The sequence below is a fragment of the Lampetra fluviatilis genome, chromosome 37, assembly GCF_964198595.1.
Source record: "Lampetra fluviatilis chromosome 37, kcLamFluv1.1, whole genome shotgun sequence".
NCBI lineage: Eukaryota > Metazoa > Chordata > Hyperoartia > Petromyzontiformes > Petromyzontidae > Lampetra > Lampetra fluviatilis.
The window spans coordinates 8,616,477-8,634,760 of record NC_136311.1 but is presented as its reverse complement, the minus strand read 5'-3'; the positions used below and the strand labels follow the sequence as shown (position 1 = coordinate 8,634,760).

Genomic DNA, 18,284 nt, shown 5'->3' with positions numbered 1-18,284 from the left:
GGAATTAATAGCTTGAAAGCGTTTAGCGTGGGGCCCTTGAAAGTGCGGGGCCGGTAGCTACTACACATGTAGCTACTACACATGTAGCTACTACAGATGTAGCTACTACCAGAGGTGGGACAAAGTCATTGTTATGCAAGTCCAAGTCGAGTCGCAAGTCATCAAATTCACGACTCGAGTCTGACTCGAGTCCAAGTCACATGACTCGAGTCCACATCTCATAGGTGGGACAAAGTCATTGTTATGCAAGTCCAAGTCGAGTCGCAAGTCATCAAATTCATGACTCGAGTCTGACTCGAGTCCAAGTCACATGACTCGAGTCCACACCTCTGCCTACTACATATGTAGCTACTACAGATGTAGCTACTACATATGTAGTAACTTCTACAGATGTAGCTACTACACGTGTAGCTACTACACATGTAGCTACTACACATGTAGCTTCTACACATGCAGCTACTACACATGTAGCTTCTACATATGTAGCTACTTTTGCTACTAGGATAATCCCGTACTGTGTCAACCCATAGGGTTTACCCCGTATTCTTGTACAGGGTCAATTGAGTTTTTCAGGTCCATACGGCGTCAATATCGGGCAACAACAACTAAAACACCCCGTGTTTTTGTCTATTTGTTTGTGTTTCTCTCCTTGTGGTGGGACTTTGTAGGACGCACTTTGAGATATATGATTGTTGTGTCATATAAGGTAGAGGCAGGCACTCACAAGGGGGTTCACGGGGTATGGGGGGGCCTGGGGGGGGGCAGTATGTGGGGGGGCAGTGTGTGTGGGGGGCAGTGTGTGGGGGGGGGGCAGTGTGTGGGGGGGGGGGCAGTGTGTGTGGGGGGGGGCAGTGTGTGTGGGGGGGGGGCAGTGTGGGGGGGGGGGGCAGTGTGTGTGTGGGGGGGGGCAGTGTGTGGGGGGGGGGCAGTGTGTGGGGGGGGGCAGTGTGTGTGGGGGGGCAGTGTGTGGGGGGGGGGCAGTGTGTGGGGGGGGGGGGCAGTGTGTGGGGGGGGGCAGTGTGTGGGGGGGGGCAGTGTGGGGGGGGCAGTGTGTGTGGGGGTGGGGGCAGTGTGGGGGTGGGGGCAGTGTGTGGGGGGGGGCAGTGTGTGTGGGGGGGCAGTGTGTGGGGGGGGGCAGTGTGTGGGGGGGGGGCAGTGTGTGGGGGGGGGCAGTGTGTGGGGGGGGGCAGTGTGTGGGGGGGCAGTGTGTGTGGGGGGCAGTGTGTGGGGGGGGCAGTGTGTGGGGGGGGGCAGTGTGTGTGTGGGGGGGGGGGCAGTGTGTGTGGGGAGGAGCAGGGAGCCCTCCGTGACACTGGCGATGATTCCGCGTTGCACAAACTTCGTGAGGATTGGCGGCCGTGCTGTGCGTGGCCGTGATGTGATGTGCTGTGTCTGGTGGCTGTGGTGGAGAGAAGGGGCTGGGAGGGGGGCTGGGAGGAAGAGAGCGGGGCTGGGAGGGGGGCTGGGAGGGGCTGGGAGAGGGGGGTAGTGAGTGGAGTGGAGGAGGAGGAGGCTGCGAGGCTGGAGCCATGGAGCTCGGGAGAGAAGAGCGCGAGACGCCGCGTGGCGGACACAGCCAGGTGACTAAACACGTGGCCCTCCGGAGTGCACCTAGCCTGGCACGCGGGCGACGTTGGCTTCAGGGCACCACTTTCGTGGGGCAAATGTCGTCGTTGCTCGTGTACAGTGCTGCCTATGTGTATGCACGTGTCAACTGTACGCGCGTGTGTTTGTATTTATGTACAATGTGTGTACGTGTGTGTAAGTACAGTACACAATGTGTGTGTGTGTACAACATAGACGTGCACATACGCTGCGCCGAATCCGCATGTAAGTACGGGACACGTTGGTGGAACGTGATGCACGTTTCATATGCGCTGTGTACAGAGCGGTTATTGTGTTGAGTGTTGTGTGTGCGGTGTGTGTGTATACAGTGTACACACACTGCCTCTGTGTGCACTGCCTGTGTGTGTACACACTACCTCTGTGTGTATACTGTGTGTGTACACACTGCCTGTGTGTGTGTATACACTGTATGTGTGTGTACACACTGCCTGTGTGTGTGTATACACTGTGTGTGTGTACACACTGCCTGTGTGTGTATACACTGTGTGTGTGTGTATACACTGTATGTGTGTGTACACACTGCCTGTGTGTGTATACACTGTGTGTGTGTGTATACACTGTATGTGTGTGTACACACTGCCTGTGTGTGTATACACTGTGTGTGTGTATACACTGTATGTGTGTGTACACACTGCCTGTGTGTGTATACACTGTGTGTGTGTACACACTGCCTGTGTGTGTATACACTGTGTGTGTGTGTATACACTGTATGTGTGTGTACACACTGCCTGTGTGTGTGTATACACTGTATGTGTGTGTACACACTGCCTGTGTGTGTATACACTGTGTGTGTGTATACACTGTATGTGTGTGTACACACTGCCTGTGTGTGTATACACTGTGTGTGTGTGTATACACTGTATGTGTGTGTACACACTGCCTGTGTGTGTGTATACACTGTGTGTGTACACACACACTGTCTGTTGGTACACACTACCTCTGTGTGTATACTGTGTGTGTGTACACACTGCCTGTGTGTGTGTATACACTGTGTGTACGTACACACACACTGCCTGTGTGTGTACACTGTCTGTATGTTGTGTTGTCTAATTTGCACGCGTGTATTGAACGCGGCGCACTGTACTGGTTTGCAACATGGTACAGTGCGTTGCTGTGTATCCACGCAGGCGTTCACGTTGCAGTGACAATCATTGCGATTATTACAATCATTGCGACGATTACAATCATTGCAATGTATGAAGCTTCCCTTCTTAAACAATCGTTCTCAGGGCTCTAGCTCACGTCGCACTGTGCACGTGTGACGATACAGTAGGTTCATGCACACGTGTGTGTGCACGTGTGACGATACAGTAGGTTCATGCACACGTGTGTGTGCACGTGTAACGATACAGTAGGTTCATGCACACGTGTGTGTGCACGTGTGACGATACAGTAGGTTAATGCACACGTGTGTGTGCACGTGTGACGATACAGTAGGTTCATGTACACGTGTGTGTGTGTGTGCACGTGTAACGATACAGTAGGGTCATGTACACGTGTGTGTGTGCATGTGTAACGATACAGTAGGTTCATGTACACGTGTGTGTGCATGTGTAACGATACAGTAGGTTCATGTACACGTGTGTGTGTGTGCGCATGTGTAACGATACAGTAGGTTCATGTACACGTGTGTGTGTGCATGTGTAACGATACAGTAGGTTCAAGTACACGTGTGTGTGCATGTGTAACGATACAGTAGGTTCATGTGCACGTGTGTGTGCATGTGTAACGATACAGTAGGTTCATGTACACGTGTGTGTGTGTGCACGTGTGACTATACAGTAGGTTCATGAACACGTGTGTGTGCAGTGTGTGTAGTGTTTGTATTAAGTGTCTATTAGTGTGTGTTTAATGTGTGTACAGTGTGTGCATGCGTGAGTGTGTTTATGTGTGTGTAGTGTTTGTATGAAGTGTGTATTAGTGTGTTTAATCTGTGTGCAGTGTGTGCATGCGTAAGTGTGTTAATTTGTGTGTAGTGTTTGTATGAAGTGTGTGTTAGCGTGTGTTTAATGTGTGTGCATGAGTGTGTGTGCATTATTTGTGATAAGCGTGTGTTCGTTTGTGTGTAGTGTTTGCAGTACGTGTACATTAGTGTGTGTTTAATGTGTGTGCATGAGTGTGGTGCAGTGTTTGACATAAGTGTGTTAATTTGTGTGTTGTTTTTGTAAAGTGTGCTCATCTGTGTGTAGTTTTTGTAACAAGAGTGTTTATTAGTGTGCGTGTTTCGTGTGTTTGATGTGTGTACATGAATGTGTGTGCAGTGATTGTAATAAGTGTGTTCATCACTGTGTGAAGTGTTTGTGTATTGTTTGTGTGTGATAAGCGTGTACATGATGCTTGTGTTTAAATTTTTGTGATGTCTGAGTTTTATGTGTGTACAATATCTTATTCTATTGTATATATGTTTACATACATGTATTGCTACTCTCTAGCATGTCATATGCATTGTGCGCATTACAGCAAACATGAAATGATGTGTGGGTTCATACATGTCTTGTGTATGTCTTCAATTCATGCATAATTTAGGTGTCTGTATGCAACGTATCTGACAATGTTTACACTTGCTATTGTGTGTTTGGGTCATTACATGATTGAGGTCACAGTATTTCATTTCCGTGTAAGCATTTAGTAAACAATTCCGTCCACGTTCTCTCTCTTTTTCTATACCGAGGGGCAGGATTTCCCTTCCTCATCTGAAAGATGATTTGATGGCTTTTCTCTACGGACATGAAGTTCTTCCAATAATTTAGCGATTATTGATGTCATCAGGGGTCCCGTGGTTCCATCTCTCTCACACTTCTCAAAGGTGACCATTTGTGGACTGCCAATCATCAAGCCCTCGTCTTTGCCGCCTGCATGCCTCCGAATCGATGTCTTATCAATTATCAGTTGAACACCACGTGGGATTTTGCAACCAATATCCATAATATAGAGGATTTTTTTTGGGTTAGATCGAGTGAATATAATTGTGTCGTTAAACCCGCCACCACCCGACACAGCCAATTAGTAAGGTTTTTCACGAAAACCAATATACGCTGCCAAGCTTGGTGGTGTTCATTCGGACGCTGTCTTTCCGACAGCCCTGTTCTACACCTGAGGACGGCTGCTTGCGTTGTGGCCGAAACGTCGTGATAATTTTATGATGTTTTATTTTTATGATTTTATTATTTCCCTTCTACGTGACTTTACCGAAAGAACCAAGACCAGTCGCTTGTGTCTAAATGTGGAGAGAAAAACCGGAGGATCCAGAGGAAAAAAAATCCACGCCACAGAGGCACTTGCAAACTCCGACCTCCTGTATACCAGGCGAGGTTGTTAGGGGGCCGTCCATAAATGACGTCACGTACCTAGGGGTGGGGTGGGGTCAGACATTTGTGACGATGTGTAACGAGGGGGGGGGGGGGTTTGAGAAATGTGACGTCACATCAAAATGCGCAACTTTAAATAAATTTAGACAACACGTTCTACTTGATTAAATAGACTTTTTATAAATGTTTTCTCCTACAACATCAGAGTGCAGCGGCACATTAAATACGCACTACAATGACAATAGTTTAAAGCGATTTTAAGCATGTTTTATTTTTTTTGGGGGGGGAGGGGGGCAGAGCTTTGTGACGTCATATTTGAAGGGGGGGGGTCTGACTTTTTGTGACGAGGGGGGGGGTGTCAAAATCGTCCAAAATCGCGTGACGTCATTTATGGACGGCCCCTAACATCTCTCCAGCACGTCCCCTTCACGAAGCCATACAGACTATTGTGGTAGATCTACGGTCAAAACGACCCCACGACAGACAAGGCCATGGGGAGGCCATCAAAGAAGCAGTGTATTGACAAAGCGATGTTTACATATTCGTACCGCATATAATCAATTATTCTGTCGAATATTTACTTGAACGTGTAATTGCGCAGCCAATTGTAAAACTGTTGTACGAATGAGCCTCACCATTCTGGCGAATTGCCCGATGATGCTGGATGCAATTACCAGCGAAACGTCGTACTACTCAAAAATTGTAAATGTTGTGGTTTCACGAACTATTTGTCTTTTGTCAACGTGACACTTTTTTTTGCTGATTGGCCGTGTCGGGTGGTGGAGGGTTACGACACATTTATAAATAACGCGATCTAACCCAAAACACGTTTATTATGAACAAGTGAAGTGTATGCAGAATCGGAACAATATAACTGCGTTGAGTTTGAACACATTTCACATGCCCTTGCTGCATTACGACGAACGAAGTGGCCTTCATACCTCAGTGCTCAATGCACATGACTGGCGGTCAGTGTGCTCACGACGAAACAATTTCGCGTGCCGTTCACAGCATTTTCTGCTTGAAATACCAACGTATGCACGTGTAACCCACGCACCTTCGATTAGCATATATTTGGCTACGTACGGTGCGAAAGAAGTTCAACACACAAGACAAAGACCCCCCCCCCTCCCCCATATAGCCTTGCCAGACTGTCGGAGCAAGTGCTGTTCGCGAGTACCTGTGAAGGCCAGCACAGCACACGAAGGGGATGGGTGGCGAGCACCATGCCCGGCCGCCTTTGTCTTCCCGGTGGTGATGTTGACACACCGCACGAGGCACTCATTTTCAGTTCAGTTTTCAGTTTACATTTATTTGGTACGGCCCTGTGAGCCATTCGGCTCTTGAATCGGGTGCAACCGCAACAAACAAAAACATTAACAAGAAAACATATGAATGTGACTATGTGCAAACAGAAAATCCAAGAAAAGACATTTGACGCTGAGTCGACCTAGAGGAGGCCCGGTAACGGTTAAAAATAATCGTCACTGGCGTTGGCCGTGAGCAGTAATCGAGCTCGGGTCGCCGGATTCGTACACTGCTACCACTACCGCTCTCCACATGCATTGTGTCCCGTCCTTCTGGCCGTGATCTTTGCTGAGAAAGACAGGGGTGGTGGTTCTTCCTGTCAAATCAAAATGTGAACGTGTTCCAATAACACCGCGCGTCGTTTTCTCGCTTCGGCTCTGATGTCTCCGATGTTGCAGCACGCCGCACTCACACATCCGCCACCCCAGACAGGGAGTTCTCCAGGAGATGACGATGATGGTGAGGCTCGATGGTGCTTGTTTTATTTGCCCCCACCAAAAGGAGATGTAACGTGATGACACTGGGTGTCATCACGGCCCGGTAGATACTGCACTCCTATTCACTCGCAACCTCTCAGTGCTCCACGTGGCTCCCTTTATGTGTAACGATGCGAACACAACATTAAACAATTACCATATATATTTATATCCATAATTACCCATATATTCTGTCATTCTGAATTGTTGATGATAAATTATGGGGTTAAGTGTCACCTACGAGTCACCATTAATAACTAATCGCGCTTTATTCACAAGACTCAACCATCAAATAATACATCTTTACCATCGCCTTACCATCACCTTACCATCACCTATATTAACTATCATTTGCATTATTACTGTAGCAGCCAAACATTCACGTGACTAAGAAAAAAAAACAATACTGTGTTTACAACAGTATAAACATCGTGCATCGCTAGGCCAGAAATCGGGCTTGGCCATGTCACCGACCAACTTAGTGTCAATGTCCAATCTGCATTTCTTCACATTAAACAGAGGTCCGACGCCTATCCACACGTGATATTAATCCAGGGCCACAATGTGGTCCACTGAGGTCCACGTTCGATTCGGTCCGAAGTCGGGCTCGGCAATGTGCACCATTAACTGGTCTGGACCTCATGCTCGGCCATCCATTCATTTAGCAGCGTGCATCACACAATATTATCTTACCGATGTTACCATTACAACAGGAATTCTTGGAATATTATCCCTAAACAGAAATGTGATCGCAGTGGGTCACGACTTGTATACGGCATGCCTCGCCCTAGCCCCCTAACAGAGAGCAAGTGCTTCATTATGGCAATATAGTAATTTAACTTGCACCACTTTCCATGTGTTTTTACATGTGTTTAGCAGTGTCACTGGAGCAGAACGCCTGTATTTTCTCACGCCCATGTCTCAGACAGCCCAAAGCTAGACATGTGTCTGCAGTCTAAGAGCTTTGTGCAATGTACAGTATCTTTAATTCGTAGCGTCTTTCCAATGTCTGCCAGAGTTAAAGGCCACATTCCAAATGATTTACTACTTCTACTTGATTTCAACTATATTACACTTGATAACGGTCCATTGTTTATTGTAGAGATAACCAGATCTCCTTTGCCCAAGAAATCTATAACTCGGCAGGCTCTAAACTCTGTAAAGGAAATTAAATTTGGTCACGGCTTCCATAGAGTGCAGGATTTGCTGCCAAGTTTGGTTTCCAATTGATCATAAAATAAAGGGGGAAAAAACCCCCAAAGACGATGTTGAAAAACAGTCATCGCAAAACATGTGATATTATTTAATTATTAGAAAATGTTTCCATCAATCCCAGGTTTCTCGTGGAATTAACTTTCAGAGGAAACATTGCCTTTGAAATTAATTTATCTGAATATACCACGTGTCATTGCCAATTTGCTTCGGGGACCTTGGCATGTCGGCCACCAAAATCGTATTCCAGCTGAGCACAGCAACTGTTTCCATGTGATTTCGTGTGTTTCCATGTGATTTCGTGTGTTTCCATGTGATTTCGTGTGTTTCCATGTGAGTCCATGTGATTTCATATGATTTCGTGTGTTTCCGTGTGTTTCCCACTCAACTGTGGGCAGCATTCGCCTAATTTGTAATGGACTTCCAGAGCAGAATGGCACCAGCTTTGTGTGGATGTCAGTGTTTGTGTGTTGCAAATTCTATTGCTGTACAAGTCATGTAATTTCAAAGTTTCTATAAGTGTTTCTATATGTTGAACATCTTTCGCACTGCACGTAGCCAACTGTGCTAATCGGAGGTGCGGGGGAAGGACAACAAACTAAATACAAACATCGGTTGTCAAGAAATGAATTTTCAATCTAGTTTTAAAAGTGCACAGCTCCAGTGGCTTCCTAATATCGGTAGGAAGAGCATTGAAGATGGCCGCAAAAGCGCATCTGAAAGCACGTGATGCAGTGACCATATCTGTTCGATGGTTAGCCAAAAGCTGCTACTGCTGCTGCGAGAATGACCGGAGATTGTGTGATCGTTTATGCTCCTTGGCGAGATCTGCAAGGTGTTGTGGTTCATTTGGGGCAAGCACTTTGGGTGCTACCATGCACCGCATTATAAAAAAAAAAATATCCATTATTGAATTCAATTGTGACCCCCCCAACTTGTAACATGTGACCACATTGCTTGGGGGATTCATTGTTAATCTCCAGTATTCATCCTCGCATCGGTGTTTTCTCTATAAAATGGGCATGACACATGCTGGCTAAAGTGAAATTCTGAATTATAAGTCTGTGTGTGTTTTCTCTAACGACTGAGACCATTAGCCTGGCTGCGTGGAAGAATTTAGGAGGAAATGACTTTCATTTTTTTACTCGGCAATCGCCGGATGCAGGAATGGCGGCTGGTTCATTCCTCTGACATGCAGCAGACCGCCGGGGTAAGGCGAGAGGAGAAACCCTGGCACATGGTGCTCTTGTGATGACTTGCCATGTTCCGGCACTATAGAAATTGTCGTTATTGTTATCGACATGATTGCGGATATAGTGCACGCTCTGCGTGTTTATGGACCGCTTCCCTTGTTGGCACACACGGCACACGTAACTGCCGTGGCTTCGATTTAAAGCTTTCGTGACTGCAGGGATTCATCTTCTTGGTTCTTTCGGTAAAGTCATGTAGAAGGGAAATAATAAAATACAATTCTCACGACAGGTTTGTCGGAAAGACAGCGTCGGAAAGACAGCGTCTTTCCGACAGACCTGCTCTTCACCTGAGGACGGCTGCTTGCGTTGTGGCCTAAACGTCGTGAGAATTTTATTTTATTATGTTTTATTTTTACTATTGTATTATTTCCCTTCTACGTGACTTTACCGAAAGAACCAAGAAGATTCCGTGGCTTCCTTTGCGAGCGTGCAGCGCACCCGGCCACATCTACGAGTTTATGTCCGCAAGACACGCATTGCAGAGAGAGAGAGATTCTGGGTTCCACTCTGGATTGGGGTGGCTAAAGTGTTGTCCAGGTTTCTTAATCAGACGTAGCGTATGTGTTCCTGGCAATAAAAATGGTACGCCGCAATATTGTATCAATTGTTACATTGCGAGTGGTGGGTTAAAGTGTGGGTCCCTGTACCACTGCATGGAGGGATTGGCTAAGTGTCCTCACTTGGGGTGACGGCAACAGCGCTTGCATCGGAGATATGCCTTTGTAAATAACAACCGAACACGGACAGTGAGCGACTCGTGTCTTCATGATGGATTACAGGTTTTTGCGAAAGATAACTGTTCTCAACCGGTTCATCATCCGGTATTGAGGTGAACAATAAGATGTGGCGGCTTTATTGTGCCAAACTCAGGACATTGTTTCACTGCAGTGTAGGTCCTCATTACCTCACGACGCTTGTTGGAACCAAACCGTTGACCTGGTGGTTGCCCTGGGCTGGAAATCCGCTGCGTGGGAAGGGGGAGCACGGGGATTCCGCCTTCCTTCAAATAGCCTAAGCTGCCCAATCTCCTGACACAGGCCGAGTGACGGAACAAGCGGTGTTTGCTGAAGTACGTTTGGGATTTAGCAGAGAAGAAGGGATGCCCTTGCCCAATCCGCTTGTCTCTTTCTTATTGCCGTTTACTGTAATTAAAAAAAGCACCCGGGCTAAGCCTGCACATTGCAATTTGCCAGCGACGGTGGCTGAGAGGCTGCTTCGCTCCTCATCAGCAGGATCTGCTGCAGAGGTCGCAAACGGGTTTTGATTCCTTACCCGTACCCGTACCCGGCCGCACCAGGGTCACAAATGGGTCACAAATGGGTACCCGTACCCGGCCGGGTACGGGTACCCGTTCCCTACCCGTACCCGTACCCTACCCGAAATGAGTGACAACGGTTACTCACCAGTGACTCACAGTCTACCCATACCCGTACCCGGCCGCACCAGGTTCGCAAACGGGTATCCGTACCCGTACCCGTACCCGGCCGGGTACGGGTATCGGGTACCCGGTTGCGACCTCTGATCTGCTGTGGCTGGGAGGCCCTGTGGCTTTTGGGGAGAATGGTGACATCGCTGTGCTCTTGTCGTCCGCCCTCTCGCTCTGTGCAGCTGCTAAAATGGCAACGCATTTTGGTGGCGTGAACCACTCAAAGGCTGTCCCGTAGGAATGTAACGATTCACCCCCAGCGATTTGTCACTGCTCGTGGCCGTGATTCAACTATCTGCGCGGAGCTTCCTGGTATTATTTCCCTTAGTGTGCGTGGGCTTTCCTCGGTACTAGGCCTCGGCAAGGTAAGGTAATTGTACCATTTTTACCGGGTAAAAGGGTAAAGGTAAAGGGTAAAGGTGTCGACATGCCAAGGGGTAAGGGTAGGGATAAAGGTAGGCTCGTTGCTTTTTATCTTTTACCTTACCTGCTAAAGGGTAAAAGGTAGGGTAGAGTGATTGTATTGTGGTAAGGTAAAAGGTAGGGTAAAGATAGGCTCGTTTGGGGCAAGCACTCGGTACCCCAGTTTAATTATTCGGGTTTCCTCCTACAAAGCTCATTGATGCCATTGGCGACATTTCCAAATACAGGACCCTCCCTTAACAAGAGTCTTCAAGCTCTTTGGTTCTTTCGGTAAAGTCACGTAGGTATGAAATAAAATAGATCACGACGTTTCGGGTGCTTGTGTTGCGCCCGAAACGTCGTGATCTATTTTATTTTCTACCTACGTGACTTTACCGAAAGAACCAAAGAGTATGGATTCCTGCAGTCACGAAAGCTTCAAATCAAGAGTCTTCATGTTCAGTGAGGCTATGCTGGATAATTAGAGAACATTAGTAGTATAAAAATGTGGAACTCTGATGACCCCGTCACGTTAACTTGCTGACAAAAGGGGCGCGGGGGCACATCGCTTCGGCAATGCGCCCCGTTGCTGGTGATGGAAACATCGGCATGGTTTTGCCACAATCAGATTTAAGTGAACTTTCGTTCCCACGTTCAGGTCCTTTGACTGCGAGCCCTTCACAGTTCTTGCGATGAGCGCACTTCTGGCGGCGGCGGCGGCGCCACTCGACACACCCCGACAGGCGAGCGCCGTGAGCTAACGTCAGCCGCACTACCGCCGCTGCAGATGTGTGCCGCCCAGGCGGCCGAGGCGGCGGCGGCGGCGTGGGCAGGCGCCGCGACCGTCTTCCCCGAGGTGGTGCAGCTGAACGTGGGTGGCACGCACTTCGCCACGCTGCTGTCGACGCTGCGCAGCTGCGAGGGCTCCATGCTGGCCGCCATGTTCAGCGGGCGCCACCGCCTGCCCCGAGACCACGTGGGACGCTTCTTCATTGACCGCGACCCCGCATACTTTGGGTGAGCGCAACGGGAGGGACGAACGGACGGGCGGGCTGAGCAGCACATCTTCTTGGTTCTTTCGGTAAAGTCACGTAGAAGGAAAATAATAAAGTGATAAAAATAAAACATAATAAAATAATTCTCACGACGTTTCGGCCACAACGCAAGCAGCCGTCCTCAGGTGAAGAACAGGTCTGTCGGAAAGACAGCGTCTCTTTCAGACGCTGTCTTTCCGACAGACCTGTTCTCATTCAGATGCTGTCTTTCCGACAGACCTGTTCTTCACCTGAGGACGGCTGCTTGTGTTGTGGCCGAAACGTCGTGAGAATTATTTTATTATGTTTTATTTCTATTCTTTTATTATTTCCCTTCTACGTGACTTTACCGAAAGAACCAAGAAGATGAATCCCTGCAGTCACGAAAGCTTTAAATCGAAAAGTACGGCAAAACCTCGTAAAAATAAGGTGTGCTCATAGTAAGGCGTGCGGGTGTGACTGCACGTGTAGAGCGGCCACATAGACAGTCGCCACTGACTATCCCGCCCAGCTGTGCCTGTGCTCCCCGGTCGCCCCCCCCCGCCCCCCCCCACAGTGACATCCTCAACTTCCTGCGCAGCGGCGAGGTCCCATGCCACGAGCGCGCGCGCGGCGTGCACCGCGAGGCCCACTACTTCGGCCTGCAGCCTCTACTCGCCTGCCTCGAGACGCTGCAGCCCCTGGCAGGCGAGCGTGTGCGCCAGGCCTTCCTTGATCTTCTACCATACTACAACGGTGAGCCTTTCCGCAGCGGTGAGTCTTACCGCAGCGGTGAGCCTTAGTGCAGCGGTGAGCCTTGCCGCAGCGGTAAGCCTTGCCGCAGCGGTGAGCCTTGATGCAGCGGTGAGCCTTACCGCAGCGGTGAGCCTCACCTCCGAACCCGAGAAACTCCTCTCCTACTGGGCACGAAGTGACTCTCCTGTTTAAATCAATTACACTGACTCAAGTTACATGCAGAGAATCGTGCAGCAAATATCAATTTCACTATTTACAACTTGTGCAAGTTATGATCACTCAACTATGAACCTGACGATCCGAGTTAGATTCCTGGCCACGACTAACATCAGCGATGAGTGATGTCAGAACTGGTCCTGGTCCCTTCCCCTCTTCACCAACATTCACCGACCAGTGTGGCGAAGTATGGTCGACGAAGTAACAGTACAGCAGCAAGTTGTTGACTAATGTATGGATTATTTTAAGCGTTGACCCTTGCGGGCGTGAGGTTTTCTCCAGGTACACTGGTTGCCTTAAACAAGCAAATTATATTGCAATAAGTTTAACACGTAGGCTTTCGCGACCAATATTATTCATAATCAACTTTTTGGGTGAGATCGCGTTATTTATAAATGTGTCGTAACCCTCCACCACCCGACACGGCCAATCAGCAAAAAAGTGTCACGTTAACAAAAAACAAATAGTTCACTGCTTTAGCCCACCGGTGTGTTGAAGCGTGAAACGACAACATTTACAAATGATGACGTCACCCTGCTGCTGCTCTTTTTAAGACCGGGAGCAAGAGCAGAGCCTCACCATTCTGGCGAATTGCTCGATGATGCTGGATGCAATTACCAGCGAAACGTCGTACTCAAAAATTGTAAATGTTGTGGTTTCACGCTTCAACACACTGGGTGGGCTTAAGCAGTGAAATATTTTGTCTTTTGTCAACGTGACACTTTTTTGCTGATTGGCCGTGTCGGGTGGTGGAGGGTTACGACACATTTATAAATAACGCGATCTAAACCAAAAACGTTTATTATGAATATATTGCAATAAATTATCCAAACGTCTGCTTTGTAAACAACCCAGGACATTTTGCAACAAAAAGGCATCAGTTACTTGTGGAAAGAATGAAGAAGTAGAGCAGCAGCTTATGCAACATATCGGCAATGACTCTACAGAACTACAGTAATGCCAGAATATCCCAGCGAAGATCCCGAGATTACCCTTTGCGGGACCTCAAAGATCCTTGAATTATCCTCATAGACCAAGGGCCAAGTGCGGTGTGGGAGCTCACATTCAGAGCCAGGGGCAGAACCGCGGCAAATGCATAACCCTGACTGCCGCCCTCCCGATAGCACGCTCAAGCGATGCGGTTGCGGTGAGGCGCCGTATGAATGTAATTGTGTTTTAAATCGAGCGATAACATTTAACCCGTACAACACCACCGTATCGGGATGTTACCGAGGCAGCGACGTCGCGACATTACGGGGTCACGCGATGCTCGCAGCAGTTACCATGGTGGACGTTGCCAAGGGAACGTGAAAACTGTTGCCATGGAAACACGCTTTACATGAGAACACCATTTGAACATAAGCGGCGATTTTAAACCAAACTGAAGGAACGTATCGATAATCCCAAGGGTAGCGGGCGAAAATCCAAAGCCACTTAGGATGGCTGCCTTTTCAAATTTTACTTTTGATTTGTGACAGGAGACTCGTACCAGACACCCATCACCGGATGCCGTTTTGCTGGCTCATGTGCGTACAGCAATCCGCCTTTAGGCTAACGAAGTCTCTGTAGGAAGCAATACAGAAACTCGGTGTTATTCTCTCACATGAAGGAAATCAATCCGGTTCTGTGTAACCAATTTAAAACATGCGAAACATTGCATGTAAATCACCTCAAGGGGGTATTTTAAATTAGTAAAAAAAAATTCAGTGACGTGAAAATGGTTCAGTTAAGCTGATTTAGTTTGGCTCTCCTCTTCAAACTGGAGAGCCAATTTCCTGCCCATGCTGAAGTTCAGGCTCATCACCTACCTTCCACTTCTCGCCTGCCTGCCACTCTCTTCTGTCTACGAATTATCTCGCTGGATTCAGAGGTTTTCCGAAATGCGTGTGTTCTGATTTTTACGCAGCGTGTTGAGGTGCAGCTGGTCGTGGTGGCAAGATGTTATCTCTTTCGCCTGGTATGCAGGAGGTCGTGGGTTCGATCCCAACCCTAATGCCTGCTGTGTATTTGGAGTTTGCATGTTCTCTCTGCTCGCGTGGATTTTTCTCTGGTTCCTCCAGTTTTATCCCTCCACATTTAGAATCAACATGCGTTTAAGAGTATTTGGCTGCTATACATTTCCACATGACAAGCCACTTCGTTGAGCTATCATTTGTGGCCAGGCCGCTTCTGAAAAAGAGCTATATCGCTCAGTGGGCCTTACCTGGTCAAATAAAAAAAATAGTTTAATCGATCCTATTCGAACCCGAGTTGTATTTTAATTGCATTGCACGCAGAGACAACGCACGCCTCGTACAGCACAGTTAAGCGGAGACTCGGACGCCACCCTCCCTTGCAGAGAACCTGGAGCGCATGATCACGGTGTCGCGCGAGCGCGCCGCCCAGCGCAGGGCGCGCTTCGCCAAGCTGCGCGTCTGCGTCTACAAGGAGGAGCTGCCCGCCACGCCGTACGAACGGCCCCTCTTTGGGGGGCGGCTTGCGCTCGAGAGGCCCCCGATGGCTCTCAACCTCGAGGGTGCGGCGATGGCACAGGGTCCCGGGGCCGGGGCGGACGTCGGCTCGGCCGGCCGCGCCGCCTTCCGGCACTCGTGCGACGTGGACGTGACGTTTGGCCCGTGGCAGGCCGTGGCGGACGTGTACGACCTCCTGCACTGCGTGGTGAGCGACCTGGCGGCTCGCGGCATCTCGGCCGAGCACCAGTGCATTGGTGTGTGCGACAAGCACCTGGTGAGCCACTACTACTGCAAGAGGCCCGTCTACGAGTTCAAGATCCTGTGGTGGTGACCCTCGGTAGGGGGCGGCAGGTGGGGGGGGGGGGCGCTGGCTCGCGTCCTCTCTCCGGCTGTGGCGTGAGCCCCGTGCCGGCGTGTGTGACGCCGGTCCTCGGTGGGTGTCGCGGGTGGATGCGCTTTACCCTGCGTTGTAGAAGAGTCGATGCCAAACGATCTGATCTTTCAAGCAGGGAGAAATATTGTGCCCTTTATTTTTTTTCGCGTACTGTGATTATATATTTAATGATGTCTCTGTTTACCCAGAAAAGCCTCACTCAGTCTCAATGAGGGTCCTGCTTTTGGAATGTTAGACCGATGCCTTTTACTAAGTGTACATAGAGTAATTTTGCACGAGGGAGAGAACCCACGCACGTAAAAATGGGATGACGTGCACACGGATAAACCTGTACGAAATCTACTCGCTGTACTGCCTCATATGGGTATAACCCTATTCCCCTGTAGGTGGGTGTCTCACACAGCCTTCATCTCTGTGCGATACACCGATGCGGCTAGATGCATGCAGCACCTAAGCATCCAAGCTGAGAAAACTTGGGAGGGAGGGAGGGAGGGGAGGGTGGAAGCTGGGATCATGGCACGGCTGCTGGCAGGGTGCCGTATGAAATGACGAGACAAAGCTGACGAATCCTGATTGAGTGTCGCGTTGTGTAACGAGCTGTACCGGAGGTCGGCAACCTGCGGCTCAGGAGCCGCGTACGGCTCTTCAAGGATCGCTCCGTGACGTTATTTATTCAGGACCACCGTCTCGTGTTCACATGCATTGCGGCTCTTGAAATTTTCAAGGGCCGATTTGATAAAAAAAAGGCTCTTGTTATTTTGGTTGCCGACCCCTGTGCTCTGGGCTCGGTCGCCTCGTATTCCCTTGGAGCAGCTGCCAGTCTAAATATTTGTTTTCGAGCTTCGTAAGCCGTGTTGGGTTGACGTAGCTCGGAGTGAAGTCACGGCAGCGATGTCAGTGCCACGGCCTGATATTGCTCAGGACTCAAACACGTTACATAAGATGCGTGGTCACAAGGTGTTGAAAGAAGAAAGTTAAAGTTAGCGCAGACTGACTGCTCCATTTTTTTTCAAATTACCATTAGCAACAGCTCACTGCTGTAACATTGTGTGATTCTTATTTAAAGATGTGACTTCACAGTAGGCCAAACGTTACACTGATTAGACTTTTTTGAGTGTTTATTTCTCTGAATTTTTTTTTACGACCCATTATGTAACATCTTTTATCACAACTTCCCCAAATTTGTAAGAGTACAAAGCCTTGTTGTTAGCCGTCTCCACGCTGCGCAAAATCATCACGCGTCAGGCAGTTCCAGTTTAGTGCTGTACGGTAACTACTGGAGTGTTGGGTTCTGCGTTCCAGCATCGGATTGATTTATAGTGGTGATTTTTTTCCTTTTTTATGTAAATAACATAAGCTGTAAGTGGCCTAAACCTACTAACAGATTTTGTTAATAAACACAGATATACCGGGGCACTCCAACCCTAAATCAACGTGGCATTTTGAGGACCCACACTACTAACCAGAATCAGCGCTGTTTAGCATCCGAGATCCGACAAGATATGGCACATTCAGGGTGATTTAGTCATTGGCAAATGTGCTCCCTGGTTGCACGTTGTTTGCTTCATTGGCCACTCGCGGTGCTACTGTGTGTGTTGGAATACAATTACGCATTCAACAGAGCAGCTTCAGTAGGGATGAAGACCCCTTCTCAAAAACAACCAAATACCCACACCAAATGCAGGGACTGCCACGTGGTGGTGACGCAATCGCTGTGAATGTGCCAGGCTAGGTCCACTTTGAGGCCATGTGGAAATGTGATAACTGGCAAGCGGTCTTGAGACAAATTCAGCTGTTGTTAGTTAACGGACCACGGTGACTGGCAGATGCACCACCTGTACTCTCCACTCTAACAAGTCACTGTGATTTAGCCGCTTTTTCCTCTTTGTTCTGAGCATTGCCTCTGTGCCTCCTGTTCTAGCTGGAGGGTGGCTTTTTGGCAGCTGCCCAGTAGCTTCCTTCAAAAGCTTCCTCCACTCTTCAGAGAGGTCGATCCTGGTACCTCTGGCACCAGAACGATGTTTCCTCTGGAAGTAGTAGCGGATATTTTTTTACGAGACAGTCAACAAAGGTTTTTCGAGCAAGGCTCTCGGGAGCTTTGCATGCATTTATTGTACGGCGATTCACACAATCACAGGCTGAATTATTTTTGTTTAAATTTTCTTCTCGCGTTTGTTACCAATAATTTTATTGAGTTCAGTATTTATGTAACGTTTATGGAATGAGTAAACCTTATATTCTTGGTTCTTTCGGTAAAGTCATGTAGAAGGGAAACAATAAAATAATAAGAATATAAAACAATGAAATTCTCACGACGTTTCGACTGCAACACGAGCACTCATCATCAGGTGTGAAAAACACAGCAAGAAAAGAAAAAAAAGAAAAACGAGACTTTTGAAAAATTTATTGCTGTGGTTTTCACACCTGATGACGATTGCTTG

At 48.4% G+C, this 18,284-nt stretch overlaps 1 protein-coding gene across 1 annotated transcript; it reads left to right on the top strand.

Moving 5' to 3' along the window:
* The first annotated feature begins 1,511 nt into the window (after positions 1 to 1,511).
* Positions 1,512 to 16,292, top strand: KCTD7 (potassium channel tetramerization domain containing 7). Its single transcript, XM_078873942.1, has 4 exons — positions 1,512 to 1,580; positions 11,799 to 12,028; positions 12,602 to 12,780; positions 15,335 to 16,292. Exons 1-4 carry the CDS (start codon positions 1,530 to 1,532, stop codon positions 15,778 to 15,780), a joined length of 906 nt encoding a protein of 301 aa, XP_078730068.1. The 5' UTR covers positions 1,512 to 1,529; the 3' UTR covers positions 15,781 to 16,292.
* Positions 16,293 to 18,284: the final 1,992 nt, after the last annotated feature.